General features: G+C 37.1%; 2 protein-coding genes across 8 annotated transcripts in view; one reads left to right on the plus strand and one right to left on the minus strand.

Moving 5' to 3' along the window:
* SIRT1 (sirtuin 1) overlaps nt 1–11,812 on the plus strand; it is a 35,509-nt gene extending 23,697 nt beyond the window's left edge. For all 3 annotated transcript variants that reach the window (XM_064269631.1, XM_064269633.1, XM_064269632.1), the window contains one exon: nt 6,505–11,812. In XM_064269631.1, coding sequence (XP_064125701.1) covers nt 6,505–6,827 — 323 coding nt within the window. In that variant the 3' untranslated portion in view covers nt 6,828–11,812. The remainder of the gene's footprint in view (nt 1–6,504) is intronic.
* A 255-nt stretch (nt 11,813–12,067) lies between these two features.
* Nucleotides 12,068–17,392, minus strand: part of HERC4 (HECT and RLD domain containing E3 ubiquitin protein ligase 4) — a 140,164-nt gene continuing 134,839 nt past the window's right edge. For 4 of the 5 annotated variants that reach the window (XM_023546987.2, XM_003409289.4, XM_003409290.4 and 1 more), the window contains 2 exons: nt 13,922–14,024; nt 12,068–12,865 (listed from right to left, as the gene is read on the minus strand). In XM_023546987.2, coding sequence (XP_023402755.2) covers nt 12,657–12,865; nt 13,922–14,024 — 312 coding nt within the window. In that variant the 3' untranslated portion in view covers nt 12,068–12,656. The remainder of the gene's footprint in view (nt 12,866–13,921; nt 14,025–17,392) is intronic. The other variant, XR_775670.3, reaches the window with a different exon arrangement.

A 17,392-nucleotide genomic window follows, 5' to 3' on the forward strand; every position in this document is an offset into this window, starting at 1 on the left:
TCTGGAGATGAAATCATCAATGATAGGCTCTCACAATCTAGTGATGTTTGTGTATAATTATTAAAAAAGGTGACGAGTATTCACTAATATATTTTAGTACAGGTGCTGTTGAGGCAGAACAAAGTATTTTATTACTGATTTGAATAAAACATTATCACAACACCCAAAAGGTAGATTTTACTTGGAGGGGATTAGGTTGTGGAAGGCTTCCCAGAATGCTTTTGACTTCGGACTTGAGCGATACCTACAAAGTTAAAAGTTGGGGAAGTTTTTCCAGGAAAAACCAGCAAAAGCATAAAAGAATGCTTATGTTTCCAAATGTGGCAAATGTCAGAAGTAGAAAAGTTGATATTGGTTTGATTTTACTCTTGTTAAAATATAATTCTTTTTTTCTTAATAGATTTTATTATGCTAATTGACCTAGATGACCCCTGAAACCATGTCCCCAGACTCCCACCCCTGCTACTCTGGCTTTCAAAGCGTTTGGTTTATTCAGGAAACTGCTTTTGGTTTAGTCCAGTTGTGCTGACCTCTTCTGTATTGTGTGTTGTCTATCCTTTCACCTACAATAGTTCTTGTCTACTATCTAATTAGTGGATACCTTTCTCGCTCCCTCCCTCCCTCCCCAGCCTCGTAACCATCAAAGAATATTTTCTTCTGTGTTTAAAGTATTTCTTGAGCTCTTATAATAGTGGTCTCATACAATATTTGTCCTTTTGCAGCTAATTTCACTCAATAATGATTTCCAGATTCCTCCGTGTTATAAAAAAAAATGTTTCACGGCTTTCCATCATTGTTCTTTATTGTTGCATAGTATTCCATTGTGTAATATACCATAATTTATCCATTCATCCATAGATGGGCACCTTGGTTGCATCCATCTTTTTGCTGTTGTAAACAATGCTGCAGTGAACACAAGTGTGCATATATCTGTTAGTGTAAAGGCTCTTCTTTCTCTAGGATATATTCCAGGGAGTGGGATTGCTGGATTGTATGGTAGTTCTATTCCTAGCTTTTTAAGGAAGCGCCAAATCAGTTTCCAAAGTAATTGTACCATTTTACATTCGCACCAGCAGTGTGCGTTCCAGTCTCTCCACAACCTACCTCTCCAACGTTTTATTATTTTGTGTTTTTTGGATTAATCCCAGCCTTGTTGGAGTGAGATGGAATAGCATTGTTGTTTTGACTTGCATTTCTCTAATGGCTAATGATCATGGGCATTTCCTCATGTATCTGTTAGCTGCCTGAATGTCTTCTTTGGTGATGTGCCTGTTCCTACCCTTTGCCCATTTTTTAATTGGGTTATCTCTCTTTTTGTTGACTTTTTGTAGTATCAGATGTAGATTTTAGAGATCGGAAATGTCATAGCTAAAAATATTTTCCCAGTCTGTAAGTAATCTTTTTACTCTTTTGGTGAAGTCTTTGGGTGAGCTTAGGTGTTTGATTTTTAGGAGCTTCCAGTTATCTAGTTTCTCTTCTGGTGTTTGTGCATTGTTAGTAATGTTTTGTATACTGTTTATGCCATGTATTAGGGCTCCTAGCATTGTCCCTATTTTTTTTCCCATGACCTTTATTGTTTTAGATTTTATATTTAGGTCTTTGATCCATTTTGAGTTTTTGTGCATGGCGAGGTGTGGGTCTTTTTTCATTTTTTTGCAGATGGATATCCAGTTTTGCCTGTACCATTTGTTAAACAGACTGTCTTTTCCGCATTTAACTGACTTTGGGCCTTTGTCAAATTTCAGCTGCTTGTATCTGGGTGGTTTTATATCTGGATTCTCAATTCTGTTCCGTTGGCCTGTGTATCTGTTGTTGTACCAGTACCAGGCTGTTTTGAATACTGTGGCAGTATAATATGTTCTAAAGTCAGGTGGTGTGAAGCCTCCCACTTTGTTCTTCTTTTTCAGTAATGCTTTACTTATCCGGGACCTCTTTCCCTTCCATATGAAGTTGGTGATTTGTTTCTCCATCTCATTAAAAAAATGTCGTTGGAATTTGTGTCCGAATTGGCATTGTATCTATAGATTGCTTTTGGTAGAATAGACATTTTTACAATGTTGAGTCTTCCTATCCATGAACAAGGTATATTTTACCACTTTTGTAGGTCTCTTTTGGTTTCTTGCAGTACCGTCTTGTAGTTTTCTTTGTATAGGTCTTTTACGTCTCCAGTTAGATTTATTCCCAAGTATTTTATCTTTTGGGGGGGCTACTGTAAATGGTATTGGTGATTTCCTCTTCGTTGTTGTAGAGGAATCCAACTGATTTTTGTATGTTTACCTTGTATCCCGATACTCTGCTGAACTCGTCTATTAGCTTCAGTAGTTTTCTTGAGGATTCTTTAGGGTTTTCTGTAAAAGAGATCATGTCATCTGCACATAGAGATACTATTACTTCTTCCTTACTGATCTGGATGCCCTTTATTTCTTTATCTAGCCTAATTGCTCTGGCTAGGACATCCAGCACAGTGTTGAATAAGAGTGGTGATAAAGGGCATCCTTGTCTGGTTCCTATTCTCAAGGGGAATGCTTTCAGACTCTCTGCATCTATGGTGCTGTTGGCTTGGCGTAAATGCCCTTTATTGTGTTGAGGAATTTTTCTTCTCTTCCTGTTTTACTGAGAGTTTGTATCATGAGTGGATGTTGGACTTTGTCACATGCCTTTTCTGCATTAATTGGTAAGGTCGTGTAGTTCTTTTATTTATATGATGAATTACATCAATTTTCTAATGTTGAACCATTCATACCTGGTATAAATCCCACTTGGTTAAGGTGAATTATTTTTTTGATACGTTGTTGAATTCTATTGGCTAGAATTTTGTTGAGGATTTTTGCATCTAAGTTCATGAGGGATACAGTTCTGTAATTTTCTTTTATTGTGGTGTCTTTCCCTGGTTTTGGTGTCAGGGTTATGGTGGCTTCATACAATGAGTTTGGGAGTATTTTAATAGTAGTGGTGTTGGTAGAACTCTGCAGTGAAGCCATCAGGGCCAGGGTTTCTTTTTGTTGGGAGTTTTTAAATTACCTTTTCAGCCTCTTTTGTTATGGGTTTACTTAGTTGTTCTGCCTCTCTTTGTGTTTAGGGACTAGTGTGTTTCTAGAAATTCATCCATTTCTTCTAGGTTTTCAAATTTGTTACAGTACAGTTTTTCAAAGTAATCTGATATGATTATTTTAATTTCAGTTGGGTCCGTTATGATATTTCTTATCTCATTTCCTATTCGGGTTATTTGTTTCCTTTCCTGTTTTTCTGTCAGTTTGGCCAGTGGTTTATTGATTTTGTTGAAAGAACCAGCTTTTGGTCTTGTTAACTTTTTCAGTTGTTTTTCTGTTCTCTATTTCATTTAATGCTGCTCTAATTTTTATTATATGCTTTCTTCTGGTGCCTGAGAGTTTCTTTTGTTGCTGTTTGTTCAAGTTGTAGGGATAATTCTTTGATTTGGGCCCTTTTCTTCTTTTTGTATGTGTGCATTTATTGCTATAAATTGACCTCTGAGTACTGCTTTAGCTGTGTCCCAAATGTTCTGATAGGAAGTGTTTTCATTTTCATTGGATTCTATGAATTACTCTATTCCATCCTTAATTTCTTCTGTAGCCCGGTTGTTTTTGAGCAGGCTATTATTCAGTTTCTAAGAGTTTCATTTCTTTTCCCTGCTTTTTCTGATATTAGTTTCTACTTGTATGGCTTTGTGGTCAGAGAAGAGGCTTTGTAATATTTCAGTGTTTTGGATTCTGTTAAGGCTTGTTTTATGACATAAAAATATATAATTTCTTAAGTCATTTCTTTTGGTTAGGCATTGTTACAATGCACTAGTTACTGGGTAAGAATTCAAGAGCAGTAGTTTCAATTCTGTGTTTTTGGGGAGCAGACCCCTTTGAGATTTTGATAAAAGCTGTAATCTGTCTCCCCAAATAAATGTATATGTTCAATTTTGAATATAATTTCAAGGGCTGAAATACTTCTTTGAACTACTCAGAGTAGGTGCTGCGTTGCTGCATATGATAGAAGTGGATCATACAAGGGAGTTCAAATGCCATAAATATTGTAATTATTTAATCAGGTGTAATATAAGTCTCTATCATATATACAAAGTCTGCCTACCCTTTTGTACTGGGAATTTTCTTTGAGTAAATGTTTGACAGACATAAAACTTTTTGCCCCAGGCAACAAAGATTAAATCCAGAGTGGGCTTTTTTGTCTTATACTTTGGAATCCAAGAGACCTAAATTGTCTTACATCCACCTTGGGCAAAATTATTTGACCCCTAGACTTTACTCGGAAATCCTGGTGGCATAGTGGTTAAGTGCTAAGGCTGCTAACCAAAAGGTTGGCAGTTCAAATCCATCTTGGACACTATGGGGCAGTTCTACTCTGTCCTATAGGGTTGCTATAATCCAGAATCGACTTGTCAGCAACATGTTTTTTCCTTTGTTTTGGCTTGTAGACTTCACTCACTAACTTCAGGTAGCCACAGTTTTACCGCCTTTTCTACTTCTATGTGTGAGGTCCAAGCTTAAAAGGAGGAAGTAGGAGCATGTATGAAGTAAATTTTTTATGACTTCATGGTTGTCAAGAGGGCAAAAGCAGACAGGTATAGGGTCCTTGGTTTGAGAAACAGATTGTTCAGTTCTTTAGGGAAGGGGACCAGGGCAGAATGAAATATTTTTTAGGAGCTTTGGTCAAAAGTATAGAAAGAAAAGTGCATGACAGCCATGTGCTGGAACTCCTTAAAAGACTGAATGGAAGTGATTCAAAGGAGATGATGGCCCAGTTAGAAGGGAGAGATGGGTTTTGTGTTAGCAGAGGGAATTCCAGTACTTGACTCCCTGCTCCAACCATGCAAATTAATACCAAAGGTTTAGAAAGCTGAATATTGTGTATTCTCTTGCAACAAAGGGGAAGAAGTGGTTTTCAAATTGCCATTCGTGATCTGAAAGTCAGTATTGAAATGAATTATGTGGGTTCAGATCAGCATTTTAAGAAATGAGTTATGGGTCACGTATTGTTTCAGGGTGAGTACTGGGTCACGATGCTGTACAAATAAGTTTGAAACCCACTTAGAAGAGAAACTTGGGTGTGCTTGGTAGATGGAATGCCACCAGATGGACTATAGTAACCAGGCTTTTGTGAATCCATCTGGGATATGGTGCAAAAAATACCTTATGATGTGAAAATAGACTTCAGGAGCCACTTGTTTTTCTTATGAATTCAAGGGTAGAAAATATTTCATCATCAAATTTTTAGAGTTTCCCCTACATTCACTGTATTTTTATTACGCTTTAGGTGAAGGTTTACAGCTCAAGTTAATTTCTCATACAAAAATTTATATGCATATTTTTATGTGACACTAGTTGCAATCCCTGTAATGTGACAGCACTGCCCTTTTCTACCCTGGGTTTCCCATGTCCATCCAACTAGCTTCTGTCCCTTTCTGCCCTCTCATCCTGCCTTTGGACAGGAGTTGGCACATTTGGTCTTGTATATCTTCTTGAACTCTTCTCAAGTATTATTTTTATAATCCAGTCTAATCTTTGAAGAGTGGGCTTTGGAAATGGTTTTAGGGGGCCATGGCTTCAATGCTGGCCCTCCATTCACTTTAAAATTACAATGTAAACAAAAGCTAATCTAAATTTGACTAGGCTGGGGTTGACTGGGTGTGCTGGAGACTTTTAAGAACTTGATTAATAGTCACAGGTTTAGAGTGATGTTCTTAAGCTAGAACCTTCTAAAGGAGTTTTTGGCCTGGGATCCATGATGTAAGGGAAGAGGGAGGGTATTCTTCTGCCCATCTTAGTTGAAATTGTACAGAGAGTACAAATTTGGGAGAGGGCGAGGGAGGGAAGGAAGGTGAAGTCCAGTCCTAGATGGGTGCTTCTCAAGCTGAAACGTTGCAAGACTTGTGAAAGTGCAGTCTCTCACTCGGTAGGTGGGTGGGTGGTGGGACCTGAGAAGCTAAAAAGCTAACATGCTTCCCAGGTGATGGCAGTGTCCACAGACCACACTTTGAATAGGTGAAGACAATTTTTATTTTGGGTTTATAACAAGAGAAAAAGTTAAGTGAAAATCATTTTAATGAAGATGCTTTAAAAGTGTGCTTTAGAGAAGTGCATATTTAATGAACATGAATTTGGGTGTCTGACATAGGCTCTGCTGGATACTTTCCATTCTCATCAAATCTCTTCAATTGATTAAATAACCTTTATTGAACACTGTTTTCTGTATTTTTTCATACTATTCCAAACGAGGAAATTGAGGCAGAAGTAACTGCCCAAGTTTACAAGGCTAGTAAATAGCAGACCTAAGATCTGAACCTGACGGGTTCTATTGCTTGTTTTTAAAAACACCATAGTAATAGTGTGTAGTAATGATACTCGTGACATCTAGTAATGATACCCAGTAGAGCTGGGGCCTATACTTCTTCCAGGCTGCCCAGTCAGCCTTAATTTTAGTTAGTTTTAGAAAACTGAAAATAAATTTTTTCTCTTTTATTACTGTACTGTGTTTCAGGTAATCAGTATCTGTTTTTACCACCAAATCGTTACATTTTCCATGGCGCTGAGGTGTATTCAGATTCTGAAGATGACGCCTTATCCTCCAGTTCTTGTGGCAGTAACAGTGATAGTGGAACATGCCACAGTCCAAGTTTAGAGGAAGCCATGGAGGATGAAAGTGAGATTGAAGAGTTCTACGACGGACTGGAAGATGCTGCTGACGTCCCAGGGAGAGCTGGAGCAGCTGGAGCTGGTGGAGGGGGTCAGGAGGCAGTAAATGAAGCTGTGTCTGTGAACCAGGGAGCCACAGACATGAGCTGTCCATCAAACGAGTCGTGATGTAGTAATTACCTAGGTACAGGAATTGTCCCACCAGCATCAGGAACTTGAGCATGTCAGAATGAATGTTTACTGGTGAACTCAATAGAGCAAGGACACCAGAAAGGTGTAATATTTATAGACTGGTAAAATAGATTGCTTTTTTTCCATGGATAATTTTTAACTTCATTATTTCTGTACTTGTACACTCAACACTAACTTTTTTTTTTAAGAAAGGTACTAAGTATCTTTAATCAGCTCTTGGTCAAGACTTTCACTTTTGTTTAAAGGTTCATTTGTATGATACATCCATATGTGTATATATAATTTTGTTCTTACCTAGTGAATTTCAACATTTTTAAAGTTTTCAAAAAAGCCATGGGAATGTTAAATTAATGTAAAGGGAACAGCTTATCTAGACCAAAGAATGGTATTTTCACACTTTTCTTTGTAACATTGAATGGTTTAACATCCTCAAATCTCTGTTCTGCTAAAACTTTTCATTCTTTAGCACAATTACATATTTTTAAACACTGGCATTTTCCAAAACTTGTGGCAGCTAACTTTTTTAAAATTTCAAATGACATGCAATGTGAGTAGAAGGAAGTCAATAATATGTGGGAGAACACTCAGTTGTCCTTACTTTTTAAAGTAAGACTTGGTGCTGAGAGCTTCAGGAGTATTGTCTTGTTCAAATGAAGATGGCTTTTGTACTTCCTGCAGACATGTAGTAATGTCTATATTGGTTCATAAAACTACCATGAAAAACAAATGCTTTGGAAATGTTTCACTTGCTTCAGAAAACAACAGTGCCTGCCTGGATCCCCTTAGTTTTGGGAATCCTTGCCATTGTTGTTTAAATACCTATCACTGTGGTAGAGCTTGCGTTGGTCCTTTTCCACAAGTATAAAACTGCCAAGATGTGAGTATGCAAAGCCTTTCTGAATCTGTAATAATGGTACTTCTTCTGGGGAGTGTGTAATATTTTGGACTGTTTTTCATTAATGAGGAGAGCAACAGGCCCCTGATTTCAATTCCAAAGTAATATGTTAATTACAACTCAGCCACAAAGTCCATGCCCCCTGGAGGCACACTACATGGCTCCTGTTGGGAGAATTTGGTGTGGTAAATACCACACTGCTAGCCTAGTATTACTGAGATGAACACGAGGTAACTTCTAATACAGAACAGTTAATGAATGAAACTAGTTCCTATAACGTATGTTTATTTAAAAGCTTAGCCTGCCTTAAAACTCTAGAGATCAACTTTCTCAGTTGCAGAAGCTTTTAGCCTTTTAAAAAAGTTCATACTTTATAAAATTGCACAGTAAGCATTTATTTTCCAGATTTTTTTCCAACATTGCCCCCAAATTATAGGATTTTCATACATTGCTTTAGTATTTATTACAGTAAAAAAAGGGTTTGAAATATAGCTGTTCTTTAAGCATAAAATACCCAGCTAGGTCCATTACTGCCAGAGGAAAAAAAACTATTGAATGGCCATTTCTCTGCCTAAAAGATCTCAACCTAAATTTATTTGGCCACACTAAAGAATGCAGTATATTTAGTTATCCATTTGCATGATGTGTGTTTGTGCTATAGATAATATTTTAAATTGAAAAATTTGTTTTAAATTATTTTTACAGTGAAGACTGTTTCCAGCTCTTTTTATATTGTACATAGTCTTTTATGTAATCTACTGGCATATGTTTTGTAGACTGTTTAATGACTGGATATCTTCCTCCAACTTTTGAAATACAAAACCAGTGTTTTATACTTGTACACTGTTTTAAAGTATTAAAATTGTCATTTGACTCTTTTCTGTTAACTTACATTGTTTAAGGTATAGAATTTTTAATTTTGTAGAGTTTGCACAGCATAGAGGGCTGTATGAGATGCTTTCTTCTCAGTACTTGGAGACCCTAGGTGCTACAGACTGCTAACATGCTAGCTTGCTAACTGAAAGGTTGGCAGTTTGTGCATACCGAGACGTGCCTTGGAAGGAAGGCCTGGCAATCTTCTGAAAAATAAGCCATTGAAAACCCTGTGGAGCACAGTTCCACCCTGACACAGATGGGGGCCACCATGAGTTGGAATTGAGTCGATGACTGGCAATGGGTTTTTTTTTTTTTTCCCCTCAGTACATACTAACATTTCTTCATTCAGTTGCTACCTTAGCCTTACCAGAACGGTACTTTCCAACACCAGTGGTGCTGGTTATAGAAACTGTACATCACCAATAGTTTCAGAACTAGTATTTCAACCCTTCTAGACCAGAGGCCTTAGATAAAATGTGGGGAGAGGCAGGGCCTAAGAAGAACTCGACTAAGATCTGGCAAAGTCATATGACAAAGGACCTAGGACTTTGGGGTTAGAGGGCAATAGGGAAGGGTGGAAATGTAGTGAATTCAAGAACTCAGGCACTATGATGGTCAGGTTCTCTGAAACTGGTCGCAGGTGCTAGATTTAACAACAGGGAGTGGACAACACAGACTGCAGATCACATGTCATATCAACTTCAGGCCTTACCTGGAAACCTAGTTGCCCATTAAAGTGCTTGACAGCGAGCACCTGGAAGGTGCCTGTTGATCGAGTACTTGGATAAGGCCTTGACTGACAGTTTCCTGCTTCCAGGTCTCTGCCTCCCTAACATTCCCTGGTACGCCCTGTTTGCACCAGAAGACTTAGCTGTAACATCCCACCCGGAGAGGTTTTAAATATAATGGTGACATTCCATATGAGCACAAACTGGAAAAAGGACAACAGGTAGTTAGGAGGTAATTTTAAATAGTCAAAATGAGACTGACTTTAATTGACCCTGTACTGAACACTGAACCACCTTCTTGCTTAATGCAGCATATACTGTATTTCACTGATTGTAATACCTCAATCAATGGCACGTGATGGTCTAATTAGCATTTTTTCAGTGGTACGTTAAATATTGTACTTCCAGTCAAGGGTATTTTATTTTACATCACCATCTACTGAGCTTTATTAGGCAAATTTCATTTGAAACAAGTCTCATACCTGGACCTGTAATCTAAAAGCAGAGTGTATGTAGACTAAATCTTCCCTAGAAATGAACAAAGATCCAAAGGAGCCAAGTCTGAGCCTTAAGCTCAAGCTAGGATGCTAGTAGATATATGCAGAAAAGGTCTAATTAACCTCTCTCTGGTGAGGCTCTCAACTGAGACTACTAAAAAAATTACCTAAGGAGCCTTTACAAGGGTATTAAGCCTGAGTGTTACCACTTAAAAGGGAGTTGACCTAAGATGGGGCTTTGACATAATATTAAAAAGCACCTCCAGGTGATTAAAAAGTAGCCAGGGTTTGAGAACCACTGTTAGCTGGAAAGGAATAGGGGAGTTCCCTTCAGACTTTCAACACTCCATTCCTGGGGATGGCCTAAGAGGGAGATAGGCCAAGTTACATAATATAAGCAACCTCTCTTCACAAATTTACCTCCATAAATACTGCACTGATTAGATAACTTGGGTTTTTATAACAATACTGGCAAGGGTGGGGAACTACCGAAATAACAGGAGAACAAAACTACCATAACGCGTTTTCATGGCCAAATTACGCAAGACAAATAGGGGAGTGATAAGAGGTGGCTAGGCGGCAGGAACATTTGACCTAGCTTTCAGAGAGTTACCATATGTATGCTCTTAAGGGGAAGACTGCCCTATGCATATTAAGCTTTAATGCAGGCCTTTTTGTTAAGGCCAAAAATCTCAGTAGAAATTGACCCCAATGAGTAGTCCTTATAAACTGGTCCTTATGAATGGACCCTATGAGAAACTGAACACTAGGACTCTAAGGTCTCTCTGGTGGTAAAAGCTGCGTTCTGGTTTTATTCTAATTTATAGAAGTGTCTTGGTCCTATTGCCTTATAAATCAGTCAGAACAACAGCTTTCAAAATAACTACTACAGACAGGTGATCTACAAACACAATTTTATCTTTTGCACCTCTGTGTGGAGGCCAAATTTCAAATTTAGCTAACTCAATAATCACGGTCCTACAATTTACTCAGTATTTGCCTACTCTGATCTACAAAGTTCAGGAGATTTTCTTACTGTGTTAAAACATGGCAATTTCAAAAATGTCCAATGTTACTTTAACTTTTTTTTGAATCTCCTTGCTGTTAATGCTACTGCATTACAGTCTGCAGCAACAGAGGGAAGAAAAGAGTATCAGTAATATTTACCCAAAGTAAGCCTTGCACTCTGCGCTCCCAGGTTAAGATGCTAGGTCCTTGTTAAAACATCTGTCCACTAAACTCCATCTGCTCACAGATCAGCTTCATAGCTCACGAATTACTGATGAAAAAAGCACTTAACACCTACATACATATAGCTGTTTCCTATTTGAACAGTTACACACTACCCTCAAGGAATGGATGCACAGGGAAACAGGATATAACACCAGGTACGCGGGAGCATTTTCACAGAGAAGAATGCTACTTTGAGGAAAATTGCCTTAGGTGAGAATATTATTTTAGTGCTTCTACCTATAAAAAGACACCGATGGTTCACTAGTAAAAAATGTTGTATTTAAGTTAAACTAACCCAGGTCCACAATCCCCCATCCTAAAACCCTTGGGCTCAGCTACATTTTGTATATTGTATTACACACCACCTTCACTGGTGCCTGGGGCAACACCTAGACCAAAATAAATTTATACAGGAATGAGACAATTCAAAATTTAAGAGACCTTCCCTGAGACATCCCCCTTTTGGAAGACTTTTCAATCTTATATGAGAACCAGTGAAAGTTTAAATATTAAACCAATAAATCTTTATTATTTAAAGTTTTCACGGCATTTTTAAAATAAATTTTAAAAATAAATATTTGCATTATAGGTGAAAGTCACATGTATTGCACTGACTCGCTTTTACAATGTAATGATAGAACTAAGCATAAGCACCAAAAATTAAGATTAAAAAAAAAAATCCAAGGAAATAGTTCTAAAGCACTATGAAAATTCTGAGTAAACACTAACCTGCAGCATCAAAAGTTTTGAAAGGTATAACCCAGTGATTGGTTCTCATAGTAGCCAATGTTTCTATTCCTGGCAACTGCAGGACAAAGTTTTTCCACGACTAAATATTAGCTTTCTGATAACCTCCCATCAGTAGCAACTCAGTATTCACAAGAGAGGAAAGAACTACAAGTTATTTAGGATAGCTCCTATCTGTAATTTTGGTTTGCATAAAGTCATTTATTCTAGCAAAAGAACAAAGGTTGTGTTCTTACCATGGTATTTTTTTTTTGTTTTTTTTTTTTTGCCTTTACAGATTCTCAGAGCAATATTTAGTGGATATTTAATGGTCATAATTTTTAAACTTTGAAAGTCAGCTCAGCTCAATTACAACCATAGAAACTGTACTGGTATCAGAACATAACTATTTTATTACAAAACTTAACATTATTTACAAAATGAAAAAATAATCAAAACGCTATTGCAGGCCAAAGTTAAAGGCTTTTCACCCAGTGATTGAAGAAAAATTAAGCAATATTTCCATGCACTCACACACCAATCATTTTTGAAATATGCAAACTCTTAAAATTCATGTTAGTAGAACTTTAATGTATTCACAATACTTATATATTTATTGGAAGATGGCAAAAAAAAAAAAATCCATGGTTCTGTACAGTAAGTTTGATATTGACACAGTTTTTTCATTTTCCTTTGAGATTTTTTTGGCTTTCATGAGTAGCAGTGAACATTTTGCAAGTAAGAATTACAACAGTACCTCTACGTCACCTCGCTGAATTCATCACCACAAGAATGACACGAACAGTTTAATGCTCTTGCACTAAACTCAATAGTTGTCACAATTCCAAAGTTATATTAAACTGAAGCCTTCATTGTGATCAATAGCTTGGATCAGTTTAGATCGTAGAGTTTCTTTGTCTGTATATTTTGGAAGATCCAGAAGATTAAAACAAGTATGAGAAACTGGAAGATATTCTTCACCACCTCCTGTTGACTGAATGACTAGCTTTAGGCTCTTCATACCAAGAATAGGAATGCGATCACTACCTGTCAAGAATACTGCCAAGAAAAAAAAAAATCATTAAGCCAATCACTTTTTATGAAAACAATACACAGTGCCATGTTATTTAGCAGACAGTCACTGTAACAAAGTTTCACATTAACATTTGCTCCAATGTGGAAGCCTAGCTCCACAATTTGTGGGAGACAAGGTTTTTGAGACACATACTAATTACACCATCCAAATAATATTTCCCGTTTAAAAGTATAATCTTAATATGGCACACGGGTGGTGCTTAATAACTGGTGAATGAATGTTGTTACTGACAAAAACATTTTAGGGACTCCACTTTTGGGAAGGCCTGTCAAGACCGAGTTTATAAACCAAATATAAAAATGCAGTTTTGATTATAATTCCTTTTTCTAGTTGTTTTGTTTCTGTGTCATTTAACAATAACACATAATGGGCAGCCAAAACTCAAATCACTTTCAAAGGATTGTATTACAGTATTTGTCAATATCGATACTCATATGCAAAACAACTTAACCAAGACTCTTGTATCAATTCTCAAAAAAATTGCCCAAAATAATTCTTTACCAACATCAAGAGTATCAAAGAGAATGTCACTGATTTAAATAAATTCAGATGACTTTATTTAAAAAGTCAAATTTCAACAGATGAAAGACACAGAGATTAGATTATAAATGAGGGAACTAAGGCCTAGAAAAGTTAAGTTCTATTTCCTATAGAAATTTCCAAAGTTTTGATGCTGAAAGCAAAGGAAATAAAGACAAACACAGAAAAGAGCTACACACCAGAGTTCGTTGTAGAAAATTCTAAAGAGAATTCTACACTACTATTTTACTGTAATCAGAGTTATGGCTTGGTTCTTTCAATTCTATTTTGGAGGCAAAATGAACTTAGATTTTGAAATAATGCAGATTAGCTTTTCTAAAAAAAAAAAAAAATGACTCTCAAGAATAAAAACAGTATCTTGGAATAATATATATATATAAAAAACAATCCACCAAAATGAATCAATTAATATTCTATAAGATAAAGTTAATAATTAGATTCCATTCTCATAAAATATACAACTAGTTAGAAATACTTACACAGAAATTGTTTTTTCTTTTCCAATGGTAATTCATGAAATACCTCCCAGAAAATTTTTATCGTAGGATGTTCTGCCCAATACTCTCCTTTGTATTCTGTATTCTAAAAACAACAATCTTTTATTAATATTAAGGGGTATTAGTTTTGTATTAAATTTTGCTAACTGGCTTTCTTAGAATACAAAGCTAACATGGTGTGTAAGTTTGAAACTCAGTGATCCTCCGGATTATCTACTATTTCATGGGCATTTTGCAATGTGACGTGCTTAGTTCCAGGGAAGGAAATATGTGTGAATCAGCAAAAATGTTTCTCCACCACTTCAAAGAAAGTGACAGGATTGTAGTATCTTCAAAAGAAAATATCCAAATAAGAATAAACTAGAATTACTGAATTAATGGATTAAACTTCAACATAGAATTATCTGTGATAATCATAAAATTTTCTTTTCCCACATTTACATCAGAAGTAAAATTATTTTACATTCTATTGTCCCCTGAAATATAACAGGACTGAGAACAACACTAGGAGCTCTGGTGGTGCAGTGGTTAAGTGCTCAGCTCTAACTGAAAGATTGGTGGTTTGAACCTACCAGCCGCTCTGCAGGAGAAAAATGTGGCAGTCTGCTTCCTTAAAGATTAGAAACTCAATGGGGCAGGCCTACTCTGTTCTATAGGGTCACTAGGAGTCGGAATCGACTCAGTGGCAACAGGTTTTAAGAATGACATTAATAATCTTCTGTGACAACCAGTTCCCAAGACGACCCTCATTGATCTCTGCCTCCTGGTATTCATGCCCTGTGTCATCCCGTCCCACAGTGAACAGGCCTGACTTGGGTAATCATTAGGATATTGGAGATATGAGGGAATATACGAGGCTAGATCATAAAAAACACTGGCTTTTGTCTCTCTTTTAGATCACTTGCTCTGGGGGAACCCAGCTGCCATCTCACAAGGACACTCGACCAACCCTATGGCAAGAGGTCCTTGTGGTGAGAAACTCAGTCTGCCTGCCAGCAGCCATGAGAATGAGCCATCTTGGAAGCAAATCTCTAGCTTTAATCAAGCCTTCAGATGATAACGATGCCAACCAATATACATTTTATAATTTTTTTTTATGATGGTAAAGTATACACAATGTAAAATTTGTCATTTTAGCCATTTTTTATTGTAAAATCCAATGGCATCAAACTTGCTAAACCAGTAGAGATTAGATGAACCTCCAAGATTATCACCATGGGATATCCTTTAAACTTGGAACTCAAGCCACTCCCAGAGGTCACGTTTCAGCCAAATGACAGACTGGCCCACGAAATAAATAATATCACTCGTGAGTACTGTGCTCCTCTAAATAATCACCTAAATGAAACCAAATGGTAAACATTTTCCCTAGATCAAAGATGAGAAGGTAAGGGGGGACAGGGAAGAAAGGTGAAGAGAAACAGAACAAGAATGGAAATAATGAAAATGTTGATATACTGTGAAAAATGTAACCAATGTCACTGAAAAATACGAATAGGAATTGTTAAATGAGAACCTAACTACCTGTGTAAACTTTTACCAAAAACACAATTAAAAAAAAAAAAATCTGATGGCATTAATTATATGCAACCTTCACCACTGCATGTTTCCACAACTTTTTCATCACCCCAAACAGAGTCTCTGTACCCATTAAGGTGTAACTCTCTACTTCCCCCTCCACACAAGCATTTGTCTATTCTAGATATTTCACATAAATGGAATCATAACATATTTGTCCTTTTGTGTCTGGTTTATTTCACTTCACATGATGTTTTCAGGTTCATCCATGTTGTAGCATTAGAACTTCATTCCTTTTCATGCCAGCCAAGATCTTGACTATAAGCTCTTGAGACTCCTGGGCCAGAAGCACCCAACTATGCCACTCCTGAATTGCTGGCTCACAGAAACTGTGTGAGCTAATAAACGCTCATTGTCATTTTTAAGTCACCAAGTTTTAGGGCAAATTGCAGCAATAGGTAACTAATACGTTTCCCCTTTCAGAAATATTAGCAATAAGAGAGATGGGGTAGGGGTAATAAATTTACACTGTGAAGTGTTCTTGCAATCCAGCCACACATGGCCTTAACTTTTAGCCTTAGATACAAAGATCTTTCCAGCATTGGGGCCTTTAGACACACTGTTCCCTCAGCCTAGACTACTGAAGACACATCCTCTTTTGTCCTTCGTTCATCAGGCTAATTTCTACTTGTCCTTTAGGGCTCAGATTAAATGTCACCTAATTCATTCACTGGAAACCCTGGTGGCATAGTGGTTAAGTGCTACGGCTTATAACCAAAAGTTCAGCAGTTCGAATCTACCAGGCACTCCTTGAAAACTCTATGGGGCAGTTCTACTCCGGGCCGCTATGAGTCCAAATCAACCTGACAGCAACAGGGGGTTTGGTAATTCATTCTGATTCATTCAATGAATACATAATAAGTTTTAGTCAATGTTTTGGGGCCCAGAGAAAATGCAGTGAACAAAATCCTTACTGACCATTTAGTGGGAGTTTCCCAAATTTGTGTGGCTTATGTTAGGTTCATCCTTTTATACCATCCGCTAAAACCTTACTCTTGCTTTATATTTATCACAGTTTAATTAAGTACTTAATGTCTAGCTTCCTTATTAGACTAAACTCCAGGAGTGCAAAACACATGTCTCAATCTTATTTACCGCTGTCTAATTTCTTGTATAATATCAGGCATCCAAAAGGTGGTCAATAAATATTCACTCATGGGTATGTTGAGTTTTGGGCTTGCCCTATTTATAGCCATGATTATCTCACTCACTAAACTCTCAGTAATGCAAATCCAGTTTCTATAAAATATTTACTGTTATTTGCAAACATGTTTGGAGAAAATGACTTAAATTCTAGAATAAATTTTATTTTTTATTGTACTTTAGATGAAGGTTTACAGAGCAAATGAATTTCTCTTAAACAATTAATACACATTGTTCTGTGATGCTGGTTGCCAATCCCACCGACATGTCAACACTCTCCCCTCCTGCCTTCTAGTCCTTGACCCGGAGCTGGTATACTCATTTAGTCTCACTTTATTTTATGAGTCTCTCTAATCTTTGGCTGAATGATGAACCTCAGGAGCGACTTCAGTACTGAGTTAAAAGGGTGTCCAGGGGCCATACTCTCTGGGTTTCTCCAGTCTCTGTCAGGTCAATAAGTCTGGTCTTTTTTTTGAGTTAGAATTTTGTTCTACATTTTTCTCCAGCTGTCCAGGACCCTCTATTATGATCCCTGTCAGAGCAGTCAGCGGTGGGAGCTAGGCACCACCTAGTTGTGCTGGACTCAGTCTGGTGGAGGCTGTAGTAGTTGTGCCCTTGTGTCTTTGGTTTTCTTCATAGAATTAATTTACTGACTTATTTAAACTAAAGTCTGTGAGCATGTTGGTGGGGAATGAAAGAAGGATGCTTAAAGTTTTGTTTTGATCTGGGGAT

This window comes from Loxodonta africana, chromosome 16, assembly GCF_030014295.1.
Source record: "Loxodonta africana isolate mLoxAfr1 chromosome 16, mLoxAfr1.hap2, whole genome shotgun sequence".
Classification (NCBI taxonomy): domain Eukaryota; kingdom Metazoa; phylum Chordata; class Mammalia; order Proboscidea; family Elephantidae; genus Loxodonta; species Loxodonta africana.